The sequence below is a fragment of the Myotis daubentonii genome, chromosome 3 (genome assembly GCF_963259705.1).
Source record: "Myotis daubentonii chromosome 3, mMyoDau2.1, whole genome shotgun sequence".
NCBI classification, from domain to species: Eukaryota; Metazoa; Chordata; class Mammalia; order Chiroptera; family Vespertilionidae; genus Myotis; species Myotis daubentonii.
In genome coordinates, this window is record NC_081842.1 from 171,822,115 (window position 1) to 171,838,963 (window position 16,849).

The 16,849-nt window shown below is 41.2% G+C and overlaps 1 protein-coding gene and 1 pseudogene across 1 annotated transcript in view; both read right to left on the bottom strand.

Moving 5' to 3' along the window:
- SGIP1 (SH3GL interacting endocytic adaptor 1) overlaps positions 1-16,849 on the bottom strand; it is a 214,341-nt gene that overhangs the window by 17,152 nt on the left and 180,340 nt on the right. Inside the window, exon 19 of the mRNA XM_059689264.1 lies at positions 8,926-9,037. Within this exon, the coding sequence (XP_059545247.1) occupies positions 8,926-9,037 (112 nt within the window). The remainder of the gene's footprint in view (positions 1-8,925; positions 9,038-16,849) is intronic.
- LOC132230969 (cytochrome b-c1 complex subunit 2, mitochondrial-like) lies at positions 1,507-3,399 on the bottom strand (annotated as a pseudogene).

Genomic DNA, 16,849 nt, shown 5'->3' on the forward strand with positions numbered 1-16,849 from the left:
TCAGTAACCACCAGAGGTTCGCCTTGATGACAGCGACCGGCATTACGCCTTGGTCTGGCGCCCCCACTCACCTGCTCCACCATCCCACTGCAGCCAATGGCTGCCATGTTCTCCGTGCGCCCCCTGGTGGTCAGCACACATCATAGCGACCGATTGTTCGGTTGGTTGGTTGTTCCACTGTTTGGTCTATTTGCATATTACCCTTTAATTATACAGGATGACACATTTATGGTATAATATTCCATAATTTTTGACATAGTATACACCCCTGAAACCCTCACACATTCTAGATAATGAACATATCCAACATCCCTACATATTTTCCCATGAATCTCTGTATGCCTCTTTCCTGCCCTTCTCCATCCTTCCATTCCTTGTCCTTAGGCAGTTGCTAATACGCTTTCCAATACTATACACTAGTTTGCACTTTCTAGAATTTTATATAAACTGAATCATAAAGCATGTGATTTTTTTTGGTCTGGCTTCTTCCACTCAGCATAATTATTTTGAGTGTCATTCACATGGTGTGACCATCAATAGTTCCTGACTTATAACTGCTAGGTAGCATATGGATGTACCATAGGGTTTTAAAAAAACCCATTCACCTTTAAATATTTGAGTTCTTTCCAGTTTTGTCCTATTACAAATAAAGCTATGATGAATATGTGTGAGTCGCTAAATGGATATCTGCTCTCATTTCTCTTGGATACATACACAGGAGTGGAATGAATCACTGGATCACATGGCAGGTGCACCTTCAACTTTTTAAGAAACTGCCAAACTGTTTTCTAACATAGAAAATACAGCTGTATGAGTTTCAGTTCTACACATGCTCACCGACACTGGCTAGGGTCTGTCTTTTTAATTTCTGCCATTTTAATGAGTGATCAGTGGCATCTCACTGTGGCTTTACTTTCATTTCCCTAATGGCCAATGAACTTAATCATCTTTTCAAGTGCTTTTTTGTTATCAGTTCACTACTTTGGTGAAGTATCTGCTCAAATTTTCTGCCAAGTTTTTAATTTGAATTTCATGTTCTTTTATTAGTTCTTTATACATCTTTTGGATACAAATCACTTATCAGATACATGCTTTGCAAAGATTCCTCCACTCCCCCTTCATTCCCCTCCCCCCTCCATTTGTGGCTTGTTTTCTTATTCTTTCTCTTAAGCGTACCTTTGAAAATAAGTTTTAATTTGTCAATTTATTTTTTACAGTTTGTAGCTAATAAATTTATTCTTTGAGGGGCCTATCTTTGCCAAATACAAGTAACAGAAATTTTCCCTATATTTTCTTCTAGAAGTTTCTTATTTTTACATTTAGCTTTATAATATATATTTCAGTCAATTTTTTGTATAAGATGTGAGGTATGGATCCAGGTTCACTTTTTTTTTAACACTTAGAATATTTCATTGACTTTAGGTCAGCAGGGAACAATTACCTGCATTTATACTTTTTAAGATACTTCACCTCATTGAAAGCCAAGACAAATATTACATTATAGATGTGGGACTTTCATGTGTTTGCTGCTCTGGGTTGAGAAAATGTCCATCTCTTTCCTACAATGTGTTTCAGGTTTACAGCTCACCAACAAAAGGTGTATGCCCCAAATTTCCACGTGCTGCCATTGCCTTCTGGCCAGAAATAAACTTGGTAGCATGTATGACATCAGCGTCAGCTATTGAGCCAATCTGCTGAGGGCCTGTGAACGGTGGCACATACGAGCCAGGAGCGAGAGCCTGAGACCCGACTTCATCCAGGAAGCCTTCAGAAGACTCCACTGACATTAGGTACCAGCTTCCAGCCTGTTCTTGGCAGCCTGGACATCTGGGCTGGAAAGGTTTCCTTGAGCAATTGCTTTGACTTGGTTGTAGGCAGCCTTGGTAACATCTCCAGCAGCTGCAGCCTACGAGATAGCATAAATCCCAAGAGTCCAGAATCCAAGTAACTGGCATTAAAAGCAGAAACATCAAATGGCTAGTGAGTCCCCTTGGCAACTAGTGAGGGCTGGTGGCATTGCTGCCCCACTTGACATGTGGTCCGGCGCTGAGGACATGCTGGAGCATGCTAAATGCATTTGCTTCTGCACTTCCTATGGCAGCACTTCCTGCTACAAAGGCAGCATGAATGAGACTGTCTCCATTCTGCTCTCGAATTTCACCTCCATGTATCTGGCCTTTGCACCTGAGAAACCAAGCCCACCCCTCATGTTCAGAAACCGTTCAGCAACTTGCTTCAGAACAGGATTACTCACAGCAAGTCCAACCAAAGCCATTCTTGCACTTGTAAAATGGTTCTGAACATAGTGATGTAACTCATCTGGTGTCACTTTTCCAATCCTATAATCAGGACAATACAAGGAGTTAGCCAAGGAATTTTGGTAGGCTGCAGCATGCAGATTTCCAATGATATGAGCCCGTGTGTTCTTAAGAAACACAGCGTTGTCAATCCTCAGCTGAGACCGAAGGGCAGCCACCTCCCAATGACGAAATTCAGGTGCTGTGGTGACGCTGAGCAGGAACTCCATTAGAATTTCCATGTCATCCTGCAGGCATTCCACAGTGTAGCTATGTTTTCCCTTGTTGAAGTCACACTTAATTTACCACCAACAGCTTCAATTCCACGGGTTATCTGAAAAGATGATGGGTGCTCCTTTTGTAGTCAGGCTGGATGCACAACAAAGCAAATGAGAGGCTCCTCAGTTGTTAGAGTCCTCGTACCCACTGCCTGCTTTAATGAGCAAACACATTCTCTTTTTAAAAATATTTTATTGATTTTTTGCATAGAGGAAGGGAAAGGGATAAAGAGTTAGAAACATCGATGAGAGAGAAACATCGATCAGCTGCCTCCTGCACACTCCCCACTGGGGATGTGCCCGCAAGCAAGGTACATGCCCCTGACCAGAATCGAACCTGGGACCCTTGAGTCCGCAGGCCAATGCTCTATCCACTAAGCCAAACCAGTCAGGGTGAGCAAACCCATTCTTGATGCAGGAGCACAGTTTTCCAGAGATGCAATCACTAAACTATTTGGTAATTTGGTAAAGTCGAGGTCCTGGGGATGTGCAGGCACTCCTGCAGGGGCAGTCATGGCTTTCACTTTGGGAGCAACTTTGGGGGAATAAAATCTCTTGAAAGACTTGGTTCTACTTCGCAGTTTCATGGCCCCAAATTCCTCTGACCCACGGTCACCGTGGCTGAAAGGAGAGAAAGGTGGTGGCCGACCTAGGTTCACTTTGAGTGTGTGGATATGGACATCTAATTGTTCTAGCTGCTCAGAAAAGACAGTTCTTTCTTCACTGAATTTCTCCAGTTGGCAATTTTGTTGAAGTTCAGATGTCCCTATATGTGTAGACCTATTTCTGGATTCTCTATTCTGTTCCATTGATCTATTTTGTCTGTTCTTACACCAACACCACACTGTCTTTATACTATGGGTTTATTATATACATCAAGTTGTGTTAGTCCACCAAATTTATGCTTCTTTTTCATAGTTGTTTTGGCTATAGTTAGGTCCTTTGCATTTCCATATGAAATTTAGAATTACTGTGTCAACTTCCGCATAAAATCAACATAGCTCCAATTCACCTTTTACTGCCTGCTCTGAAAAAAATTATAATGGGCCCTTTGTGTTTTTTCTCTGCCAACAGGCACCATGCTAATCTTTGTCGTTAGAGGGCGCTGGAAAGACACTGCCGGAGACGGATTTTCCTCCTGGTTCCAGTGTGCTTGCTAGGCGGGTTCCTGCAGTATACAAGGCCTATCTAGTGCCAGTTGCCCGCAGTGCATGTGGCTCCCGCATGCATGGGTATTGCAGCCCATGTGGCTTTGCTAGTGCCCCGTAGCACAGCAGCTTCCCTAGCGTCTGAATCCTGTGGTGCATGTAGCTGGGCTGCCCCGGTGCCCAGATCCTGCAATGCAAGTGGGTCCTTCAGCTCCAGGCTCCTGCCAGGTATGCACCTTCTCCACAGCCAGTCCTGCAGCGCACAGCGGCCGGCAATATCTACTGGCCACTAGCTTCTGCTGACACCCCCTCAGTCAGCTCTGGAGTGGAGCGTGCCTCAGTGACACACTTCCCCATGGACAGCTGGGAATCTGCAGCGCTCTCCCCAGGCCATGGCCTGGACACCCTAGAGAGGTAAGCTAGGCGATCACATGGCTCCCCTGCCCTCTCCAGGTTAACTGTCCTTTGCAAATCAATGTTTCACGTATTTTGTGTGCTTCCAAGGTATCTCTGAGGTATTTTCGAGGGGAAGGGTAAATCAGGCCCTTGGCCAGAAGCAGAAATCTCAAAAGGATTATTCTTCTTTGGGAAAGAGAAAATATTTAAAATGAGTGAACTTTTTTATGACTTCCCCGTACATCTGGACAACTGAACCTGGTAGCAGGTCTACAACTTTAAGTTCAGGAATATACTTTCTAGGGAAATTGAGGTCAACAACTGCAAATGTTGCTCATGTTTGAGTCTCAGAAACTCTATTTGCCCCATCCTCACCCTGTGTACGGTGTAACTGTGCTTGACGAGACGCACGGGGCTCAGGTGAGACAGTCCTGGGTCCACATTCAAAATAGCTTATGTGAAGAACTGCTACAGGCTTGTATGCATAAGGCTGGGTTTGGGGTGCAGGTGGAAGGCAGGTGAGCTCTCTTGGTTTGCCATATGCTACCCTCTCCCCTCAGATACTGTCACACATAACTCTGCACTGCTCTGAATGAGAATTTTCACCTCCATCCATCTCTTCTGAAGAATATTGCTGAGCGCGAGTCTGGGTGCCCACTCTGCTGCCTCCCTTCTCTATCTCTTAGACCCATAAGCCTTGCTTAATTTAATGGTACTAAACTGGTGCTGAGCCTGAACTTCCTCTCAAGCTGAGTCTCCCCTTGATGTCTTACAATATGCGAACAGGCATAATATCATTTGATAAATCTAGGAGAAAACAATAATTAGAGCACTCGGCAAATTAGACTGCGACGGTACCATCACTCAGCATATTGCTAGCAGCGGCGGCTCCAGTGCTTTTTAATTGGTAGGAAAACTGCTCAGTTTCTTTTCCAGGTTGCTTAAAATGAGATCTAAGTGGTGGCTTGGTGGGGGATAAAGTTGCTCTTTGAAAACAAGTCAGCGAGGGCGGAGGTGGTGTTTCTTAAGTCAGCAAACATGTATTGATTCCTAACTGTGTAAGTTTATTGTTTTGAGTGGAGAGGCAATTAAAATGTGAGCAAAACAGCCTCTGCCTTCGAAGGGGCTAACGGTGCACAGTGAGCAATGAGTCTTCAATACAAGGCAATACAAGGACACCACGTCTCCTCACTTACATTACATTTCTGATCTACATCTCCAGTGTCAGAGTCAGACTTCTGCTGACTTAATAATCCATCCAATGTCAAAGTTGATCTGAAACTTTCTATGTAAAAATTAATATTCTCAATATTCACTAAAGGAAAATCTTTAACTTTAATGATTGTTCCTATCAGCATACAACGTGACTGTATTTCATGTGACTGTGAGTTATGGAAATCTAAAATATTGCAATATAGAAATATTAGCAAACTTACTTTATGAATACACTTTAAAATCATGTGAATCCTTACAAAGGAAACATTTGTGAAGAATGGCAAAAGTTCAAAGTCTACTGGTCAAGTGACTTATAAACTGGATCCTCCCATAGGCAGCACCATGTTAGCCAGTCAACAGAAACGCCAGCAAATGTGTGGATTTGATTTACGTGAGGTCAGCAGAAATGCATCCTCATTAAATGCGACTTCTCTGCGCTGCCCTGATAACTAAGCCCATGGTCTTCTTTTCAAAGGAACACACCCCTGTGCATAAGCAGCTTCTCTTCCTTATAATCCCCTTCCATTGGCTTAGGTACTAGGCCAACTCCTTTTCATATTTCAAGACTCAGTTCAAAAGCAGGCCCTTCTGAAGCCTTCCTTAATATCCTCTCCATTTAACCTTTCTTAAATTTTCCTTTTTCTAGTTTCCATGGACATATGTACATATTTTTTTGAAAATGTTGTTGTTTCTTGCACATATCTTATCTACTCTTGTGAAGGCAAGTAGTACGTCTTAGGTTCTGGGAAGGCAAAGGTGCATAACACAGAACCTAGTGCAGAGTACATTTCACAGTGATGCACAGGGTGCACATTCAATGTGCCCAGCATAATGTAATGCACTAGAATGAACAGTGAGAAACAGGATAAATGTGGTCCTTGCCCAAGCCTCCAGGGTAAACAGGGAGACAAACACTTGAATAAATAACTGAAGTATGATGATAAGGGATGGGCTGAATATAGCTGAGAAACCCAAGTTTTTCTAGGGTATTAGAGAATTAACCCCTAGTACCAGGCTTGTTCAAATAGGAGATAATAATGGGAGATGGTTTTCCCAGCCAGCAGCAAAAATCAAGGAGCTCTGTGCCTACCAGCTATTGAGAAAGACTCAGATGGCAGAATACCTGTCACACGTGTTCTGAATACTCAGGGGAAAAGTGTAACTCTATTTGAATGGATTGTATATCATAATGGATTGTAAAAAACAATTAAAGTAGTAGATTTCTGTTTCCAATGTACATTCTGAACACGTGGAGAAGGCTCTGACTCAGGATGAGAGGGAACCACAGGCAAAAGCAAATGCCCATTTCTTTTCTGCATCATTCCCTATGTGGTGCTGTGTTTGGCTTTAACCTCCTCCTTCCTTCCTCACCCCATGATCAAACTTTTGAACGTGAGTTGCTTCCTTGGAAGTGAATAACACAGGGACAGCAAATGATTTACTGCCTGGAGAAGAAATTCAATTTAGAAAAGCACTACTTCATGATCTGTTCATAAATTTTAGATCTCATAATTTTAATGAAATATTCTGTGCCTCCTATCTACCAATATATAGTATGTTCTGCAACTATTTATGGCAGTATAATTAAAAACAGCTCAATATGTGCAGTCATCCACAAGTCAATGGCTCAGTTCATATCCAACGGCACAGGAAAAGCACTAAAAATTAATTTGGTTTGACTGCTTTTATGGGTTTCAATCTATGAATTGGGGCATGGGGACAGGGGATGTAAACATTCAGTCTATGGCACCCAGGTTTATCCCATGTAGTATATATACAACTTAAACTCAGGGTATATCCTTGCTCTAACAGTTCTAACTCAGACCTCTGTATGAGGTAGCTTTTAATTTCTATTGATATGAGGATGTGGCAAATGAACTTCCTGCCTTGAAGATAAAAAAGGAAGGACCTGAGATAAACCAGAGTGCTACGACTGAAATCTAATCCCCAGTCTGATGGCATTTGGAGGCGGGCCTTTGGGAGGTGACTAGCCCATGAGGGTAGAGCCCTCATAAACGAGGTTAGTGCTCTTATGAAAGAAAGAGAGCCCACAGAGCGCCCTTGTCCCTGCCACCATGTGAGGTTACATGGGAAAAGGCTGTCTATGAATCTGGAAGCCAGATCTCACTGTACACTCAAATCTGCCAGCTTCTTGACCTTTGACTTCCTAGCCTCCAGAACTATGAGAAATAAACTACCTACTCGATGGTATTCTGTTTTAGCAGCCCAGATGGACTAAGATACCACAGGCCACAGTGTTTGCTTCTCTACAGACTCTGGGCTTAGAATAAAACCTAGATATTTAAAAAGACATGACACTTAGAGTGGTTGATAGATCCCAGAGGTTGGGTAGGACACCAAAAGGTGGAGTTACTAATTATATTACTTTGCCTGCGTAATAGTGTTACACCTAGACTTATAAAAACCAGTGTTTCTGAAGTATAAAGAGAATTCATGATTAGTCATACAGATTCCCACTTAAAATACATGTGGGAAGCATGTTCTAATTATTCTTAATTATCACTGTTTTCAAAATTTTTATAAAATAGCCTATTGTTCTATATGCACATTGATTTTTCTCTCTCACTGTTATTTCCATAGATACTAAGGTTTTCTCAGCAATATTTCCCTCACTTAGGTTTGCCCTTTGTTTATCCATCAAATTCAGACCTGAATTCTACTAGTGACACAAGTGAAACCTAGTTTGACTTAAGTGTTTAGTTTTTAGTGTAGAACAATAATCACTCTTAACTTTGTGTGTGTGTGTGTGTGTGTGTGTGTGTGTGTGTGTGGTTCATGAACCCCTTTGTGAAAGTGATTAATGTTGTAGACCCCCTCTACGGACAAATGCATATATGCACACACATGTAAGTTAAGTAATATAATCTCAGGAAATCCACAGACTTCCTGAACCCTTTTTGTGAAACTCCTTATATAGAGACAAAACATTTAGTTATGTTACATATACATTCTGGTCAAGTCCCTTATCAATATGCACTGATATAAGTGAAATAAGGTTCTTGTAAATAGTAGTATATTTTCCCCTAGAAGTTTTGTTTTGCTGTGATTACAATTTATTTACTTATTTATTTCTGGCCAGTTTTTCCTTACTCAGAGTAAGGGTCACATATAACTTGTACCTCTTATTTATCCGGGTGTTATGGGAAGTTTTTTCCCCCACATTCTCATTCTAATGCACCATTGTTTTAGTTTGTATGCAGGCGATTCCTATCCAGGAAAGATGAGGGCAACAGAAGACATGATCTGGACATTTACTTTTGTGACATAATAGATTTTCTCATTGCTGACAGAGTTGAGTTATAGTATTCTGTTACTTGCAACCAACACTAAATCAGAGATTTCTAGATGGTAAGATATTCGATTATTGGATCTTTTGGTACATTCTTTAAAAAAAATCAGTGAATTAATATCCCTAATTAAATCTTCTTTTCCATTTCAGGTATACCACTTGTTCATGTTTGCTGGACTTCTTTTGGTTCTAGGACAAGGAATTAAGTAGGTGTATGTAAGGCAGCCTCCACCGAATAAGACAGAGTGTGGAGCATACAGGGGGCTAAGTCCCAGGCTTACTTGCTGGGATCTGCTCCTTTGAAGTAGGCGTTGACCGTTTCTGTAAATGCTGCTGCAACGGGGAGGGTGTCCTGGGCCCCCATGGTTAGAGGGCTGGGTCCCCTGGAGGAACCTGTATAAAATGAAAAAATTTCATTAATATGGGCATAAAAGACATTTTACTATATGTGGAACTATATTAAAGGATTAAAGAATACAATCTACTACTGAAAAAAAGGTAATGTGCTAAGAACTGTAACTCTGTATATTCAACATAGAGCTCAAATATTTAAAAAGAAATATTTGGCTGGTTTAAAGACAAACACACTTGAAATTAATTCAGTATGTTATTTTACTACAGAAAAAAATCCAAGCAGAAGAATAAAGTCCTAGGTGTTTCAATGTTTTGCATAAAGCACAAGGCAGTATTTGCATGACAGTTTGTGCAGCAGGTAGTTAATAAAGGAAATTATTAGCTTCCTATTTGAGCATTCACCCTACATAATTCCCTATAACACTTTTAGCATTTCTTCACGTTAAAGACACAAACAGCCACAGAGTACAATGCTATACTTTGTCCTTTTCTGGATTATTTCCATTTTAAAAATTCTGGGATTATTTCCCAATTATTCTCAGATCAAGTAGGCTCAAGCTTACATGTCCAAAAAATGGACAACCAAAATATACCCCTTGGCTTGGAACAAACACATAAATGCATCAATTCATACTATCCTATAAAATAAAAGGCTAATATGCAAATTGTCCCCTCAACTCAGAGTTCAACCAGGAGTATGACCAGGGGGCAGGGCCAGCTGGCCAACTGCCCGCGGCCCCTCCCCCTGGCTGGCCCCACCCAATTCCCCCCCCCATCAGGGGTGGGGCTGGCCAACCTCCCACATCTCCTCCCCCTATCACCTCCCTCCCCCCACCGCTGGCCTGGCCCTATCAGCCCCTATTTCGGCGGGCTGGCCGGATGCGCCCCCCCCCCCCCCCGCACAAATTTGTGCACCAGACCTCTAGTTAAAAATAACAGCAATACGCATGTTTATTGAACACCTTCTACACACCAGGCACTGCACTGGATACCTTACAAGAATATCATGCAACCCCACATCAGCCCTGTGGGACAAACATTATTATTCCTATTTTACAGAAGAGAAAACTGAAGCTCAAAGAGGTAAGTGACTTGCCCAAGACAATAAAGTTAGTTGAATGGCAAAATTAAAATTCAAACCTAGATTTGCTACCCTATAAAGCTCATGTTTTTCTTATTATGTCGTACAGTTTGTTTAAATGAGACATTTTCTTGTATGGTTTTGACATAACGTGAGGCTTCCAAAGGGAGCAAGGCTTGGGATTATTATCTTTGTTATTAATATGTAGGCCTGGTGCTGAACAGTAAAGTGTTAGTAATTATAAAGTATTTAATTATGTCCCCTGCTACTGCTTCAAAGGAAGACATTTACTCTTCCCTGCCCCATCACAGACTGCATGTTATGCTTCTTTTATCTTCAGTAACTCAGTCACTTCTGTTTTGTTCTCTGGCAATGAAAAAATATACCCTTTGTATATCTCTGCCTTCAATAAAGTTTTCCTTGATAATTCTAGTTCACGCTAGTCTCTTCTTTTCTATTTCCCTTGGCTGTTAATATCTAGTAGTTGGCAACTGATTATACTAGTAAGAAACATCTGCTTACTCTCTGCTATGTATCAGGTACTATGGTGTTGGGGATTCAAATATAAATTAAAGATAATCCTTGTCTTCAAGGAGTTGCAGTTCAATGTGCTAACATCACCATCAGCATTAACACCATCAACACCATTGACTACCATCACCATTACTTCCTGCGTACTTACCAGGTGTGGTACATATATTATCTTTGTAAACATATGAAGGAAGCATTACCTTCATTTTGCAGTTGATATAGCCAAGGCTCAGAGTTTATACAATTAGGTCAGTCTTGCACTGCTGGTACACAGAATATTTAAGGCTGGTACTCAGATATGTTTAAGTGCAAAGTTTAGGCTCTGAGGGCGATATCATTTTGCAGACCAAGTAGGAAATTATAGCATCATTTGAGGGAAAGTAAACAATTAAAGTACCAACAGTGAGTGTTATACATGTCTAAGTCGTTGCTGCCCACAAGACTGTAAACATTTAGAAAGAAGAAAGTATGACATGAACTTCTTTTATGAGACCTCCCTAGTCTGTAAAATAGAGCCCGAATTACATTGACCTTTTAATAAATAAATTATCCATTGCTGAGTCTCAAAAAGGTAAAGTTTATGCACATCGATAAATAAAGGAGGCACATGTAAACAAAGACCATTATTTCCTAATAGTGTTGCTCAGTTTATTTGTTCACACATTAGTTCAAATACTTATTGAATGAATCCTAGGTTATTCTGCTGAAGTAGCACGGTCTCCCTAACTGTTGGTTAAAACTTGGCAAGGGGGCTGGATTCTCACCAGTATGTCAGGATCATAGCCACCTTATGATTGCAGCTTGGAGTTTTGTGAAGGGATAGACCGTCAATCAAATTATTAGAGCAATTTAATAAATGCTTTGGGAATGGTACGAGCAAAGCTCTATGAAAGCACTTCTTGCTTGGATGCGTCAGGGAAGGTTTCATTGAGAAGGTGATAAGGTGGCCGAGGTTTGAGGATGACTGGGATCTCAGGATGGGGAGAAGGAAGATGGTCCAGCATGTACATAGGTGGACATATGTTTGCTCAGTTCACATGGTATTTTGAGAAACCACAGGAAGTGTGACATTATTATTATTATTATTATTATTATTATTATGTGTATGTGTGTGTTTGTGCGCATATATATATATATATATATATATATATATATATATATATGAATGTGGTGGCTATTGAAGGCTGAGACAAAGAAGGAGATGAGGCTTGGGGGGTTAGGAATCAGGTCATGAAGAGGTTTATATAACTATTTAGGAAAATTTGTCTTTATTTTATATGTGATTTATAGGCATTAAAATCATAGTTATTTTTGGATAATCTAATACAAATCTATGGTGCTTTTCAGAACATCAGAATTATAAAATTTGGAACAGAATTATAAAATTCTTAAAGTCCTTGGGAGTCCTGGATAAAATTAAGAATACCCTCTATGGAAGATGGGAGGGCTTTGAAGCATTTGAAATAGGACAGTTAAAAGAGGGCTTGAGTTTAGATCACTAGCTATAGTGTGGTGGAGAATTTAGTGAGAAAGACAATAATGTAGGCAAGGTGACCTCTTAGAAAGAAAAAGATAAAAATTAGTGAGAAATGCCGATATTAGTAGATGAAGAGAATATCATGTGTAATATTTTTCAGTTCTGCAAAGCCTTCAATAGTCTCCCATGATATTCTTGTGAATAAAATAGTGAAACTGGGTGGATAATAGTCTTATCAAGTGAATTGAGAATTAGATGAATCACAATATTCAATGACAAGTATATATTAATCTACACATATTCTACAAATGTTGAGCCATTTCTAAGTAGCGATTATTCTAAATCCATTTTAAGGTAAATTGTTCTTATTTTTTCTTTTTAACTATTTCCTTAAGATACAGTTTATTACTACAAAGTGGGATGACCAAACTATAAGGCAAATATATTTTTTACTAATAATGACAGATTAGTTTGCATAAAGATTATACTTAATTAAAATGCTATTAGTAATAAATGAATGCTTCTGTTCCCCTTAAGAGAGTCTGTTAGTATTATCATTAGAAAACTGGTTTAAAACCAGAAGAATATCTAAGGTGGTGAAAAATTCAAACCTCATGGCCTAAGAGGACTATGAGGAGCCTGTCACCTATTTTCAAATATCTGAAATAATATTACCAGACATTGACTCAAGGGACCAGGGTTCATGGCCATGGATCTGCAAGTTAATAGCTTCGTGACCCTGGGCAATTCAATTAACTTTAGATTTTCTCAACCACAGAACAAAGGCAACAGAATACATACTCTCTGTGTTTTAGAATTCTATGATTTTTAAGTTGTTTATAGGCACTAAAAAAATTTGAATAGTAGGAACAACTTTCTAACAGGGAAATAAGCTGCCTTGAAAATAGTATCTCTTCATTGGAAGTTGGGGGAGAAGGATCTGTCAAACATTTACTGAACCTCTACTTCCTGCAAGATAATGGTGGGGACACAAATATGTAAACTCTCAGGAAACAAGACATAAACATATGAAAAACATAATTAACATAAGCAAACAAAAGCTTAAGACAATAAAGTGAGAGCACTAGGTTTTTTCACCCAAGATTAATTGCAAATAAGCCAGATGGGGGCACTGTTCTGTGGTTGATCAAAAGGAAGCTTGGGCTCTGGTGATACAGATTTAGCTCTGAATCCCGGCTCCTCCATTTACACTCTGGATGACCAGGAGCAAGCTACTTAATGTCCACGACTCAGTTTCCTCATCTTTACAATAGAACAGATAATAATAATATCTATGCTAAAGGCTTGTGGTGAACATCAAATGGGATATTTGTGAAGTCCTTAGCACAGTATGTACTCGAAAGACATAATTATTGCCGTTTTTGTTGCTGTTACTTTGTCAGGGCAAGCTTTACTCAGGTTGTTGAAATAGAGTAGGTTCTTTGAAGTTAAGTATTTACTTTGGTAGGAAACAAAGGGAAATGATAGCACAAATGGTATTTTTCATTGAGCATAAAGCTAAACTAGAATTGTCAGGTTTCTTTCATCACTAAAATTCTGTTATCGTAAGACCTTTGTTATATGTGGTTATTATATCTGTTTAAGTTGCTTGATATGATGCTTGGACCAACAGGAGGTAAACGTTTGCTGAATGCATGTTTGTCTTTTGATTCATTCAAGTGTGAGTTCTTGGAATAATTAGATATTGTACTAGGTGCTGAAGGATACATAGAAAAATATAAGATATGCCCTAATCTTCATGAGGCTTAAAGTATGGAAAGGAACTATAATATTAGGTAAAAATAAACAGTAAAGCATTATATAAATTTGGAAAATAATTTAATATTATAACTTATTGTATTACTATCAATGATCATTTTTAAAGAATTCAAGGTAGAAACAGTATTTATTAAGTAAGTCCTTCCATAAAATAAAAGATCAAACACTAATATGGCTTTATGTTCTTTATACATTGAAGGGATAATCAAATTCATAATCTCCATTTCACTAGCTCCGTGGTCGGCAAACCACGACTCCTGAGCCACATGTGGCTCTTTGGCCCCTTGAGTGTGGCTCTTCCACAAAATACCATATGCGGGCGCGCATGTACAGTGCGATTGAAACTTTGTGGCCCATGAGCAGAAGTCAGTATTTTGTGGAAAAGCCGGTATTTTGTGGAAGAGCCACACCCAAGGGGCCAAAGAGCCGCAAGTGGCTTGCGAGCCACGGTTTGCTGAGCCGCAGTTTGCCGACCACTGCGGCTAGGTCAAGGTCACTCTGCTAGTAAGTGGCAATGATGAAAATCAATCCTAGGTCTCCTGACTTTCACAAAAACAGTAGTAGCAACCACAAAAATTCCTGTAGTTTTCACTGTATACCAAGAATTATTCAGGGAACTTTAGTTATATTAACTCTTAATCCTGGTAATATGCCTACACGGCTAAATTATCATTATTATCCTTGCTTTATAGATGAGCAAACAGGTTTCACATCATTCAGTAGCCTTGCCCCATAGCCACTCAGTTAGTAAGCAGTTAAGGACAGAATTGGGATGCAAATTCTAAATAGGAATGCCTAACTCTGGATCCCACACTCTAGCCTACTCTGCTTTAGGAGCACAGAGTCAGAACAAAATTTTGTTAGGCATCTGATAGTGCATTTGTAGTAGCCCAGAAGGACGAGTTGCTGCCATCAGGTTGTGGAATTCTGACAAAATAGCAACTCCAGGGTCCTGGAAAGCAATTTTATGTACACTTAGGGGTTCTGAGAAATGGAGAAAGACACACAGAGTCACCAGTGTGTGAGGATTATTTTCTGAAAGGCAGTTTTCTGTGACTCTCATCACCAAGCAAAATTACACACACACTACACACCCTAAGGTAAAAAAAAAAATCTCATAATAGTATGAAATATTTAAAAGATAAGGTCCTTGATTTTGGAATATGGAGTATAGACTGTGTATATAAAACACTAAAGGAAAAAGGGGAATGGAGAGAAATTTTAAAAGAGAAAGATACACCTCCTCCCACAAAAGGAGCCCCACTGGTGTGACTCAGTGGTTGAGTGTTGACCCAGGAACCAAGAGGTCACTGGTTCAATTCCCAGTGAAGGCACATGCCCGGGTTGCAGACTTGATCCCCAGTAGGGGGCATGCAGGAGGCAGCCAATCAATATTTCTCTCTCATTGATGTTTCCATATCTCTCCCCCTCTCCCTTCCTCTCTCTGTAAAACAAAACAATAAAAACATATTTTAAAAAAGAATGAAATGTGTTTTTTTTTTTAAATAAAAGGAGAAAAGGAAGCAAAATACTCAGGTACAGAAATTGAGTAAAAGTACAAGATAGTTTACAAATAAGTGAATGTTTACATCCTAAGTTTAACAAAGATGCCTCATCTCACAACCTTGCTGGTCACTGCATGAAAGTGAAGCATGTAGTCAAGGTGGGCAAATGACCTTTACACCCAGAAATGAGGGTGACGGAGATGGAACAAACACATGTAAGCAACAAAGTCTCAGAACGCATAAAAGAAGAGAGAAGAAATTTTAGGAATTGTATGAAGCAGCAGAGTGGAAATTGGGTTAGTTTTTTTTTTTTAAACAGTTCATGTTAGTTGGAATCCTATCTAATAAAAGAGAAAAATGGTAATTGGCGTACGACGATACCCTTTTCATTGGCTAATCAGGGCTATATGCAAATTAACTGCCAACTAAGATTGGCAGTTAACTGCCAACTAAGATTGGCAGTTAACTGCCAACAAGATGGCGGTTAATTTGCATATGTAGGCACAATGCAGGGAGGCGAAAGGGAAAGCAGGAAGAAGCCCCCTGCCACTGACAGTGATCAGAAACCCAGGGGGGAGCTAAGAGCTGGGGAGCAGGGCAAAATCGGCCCTGGGGCCGCCTTTGCCCTGCCCCCCAGCCATGATTGGAGAATCAGGCGCCTTTGCCGCCCTGGCCAGTGATAGCAGGAAGTAGGGGTGGAGCCAGCGATGGGAGCTGGGCACGGTCGAAGCTGGCAGTCCCGGGAGCTAGGGGTCCCTTGCCTGGGCCTAAAGCGAAGCCCATGATCATGGGGCCGCTGCAGCTGTGGGTCCCCACTGCCCGGGCTGGACGCCTAGGCCAGAGGCGTTAGGCCTGGGCAGGGGCGGAGCCTGCAACCGCGGGGAGCTGGAGGTCCCCTGCCCAGGCCTGACACCTCTGCCGGAGGCCTCAGGCCTGGTCAAGGGGCCGATCCGGTGATTGGTGATCGGAGGGTGATGAGGGTCAACTCCTCTGGCCGAGGCATCAGGCCTGGGTGGGGGGCGGAGCCGGGGATTGGGGGGATATGATGGTCCCCTTGCCCAGGCCTGAAGCCTGGGTCAGAGGCGTCAGGCTTGGGCGCGGGGTGGAGCAAGCGATCAGAGGGAGATGGGAGTCCAGGCATGATTCCTGGGCCAGAGGCCTCAGGCCTGGGCGGGGGCCAGAGCCAGTGATCGGGGGGAGATGGGGGTCCCCTGTCCAAGCCTGACACCTCTGGCGGAGGCGTCAGGCCTGGGCAAGGGGCCAATCCTGCGATTGGAGGGTGATGGGGGTCTACGCCTGAGGGCTCCCAGTATGTGAGAGGGGGCAGGCTGGGCTGAGGGACACCCCCCCCCTACACACACACACACACCCAGTGCACGAATTTCGTGCACCGGGCCCCTAGTAGAAAATAAATTATATTCAATTCTATAATTTAGAGTATATTCTGTATAATTTAGTGACAAAGACAAAGAAATAAT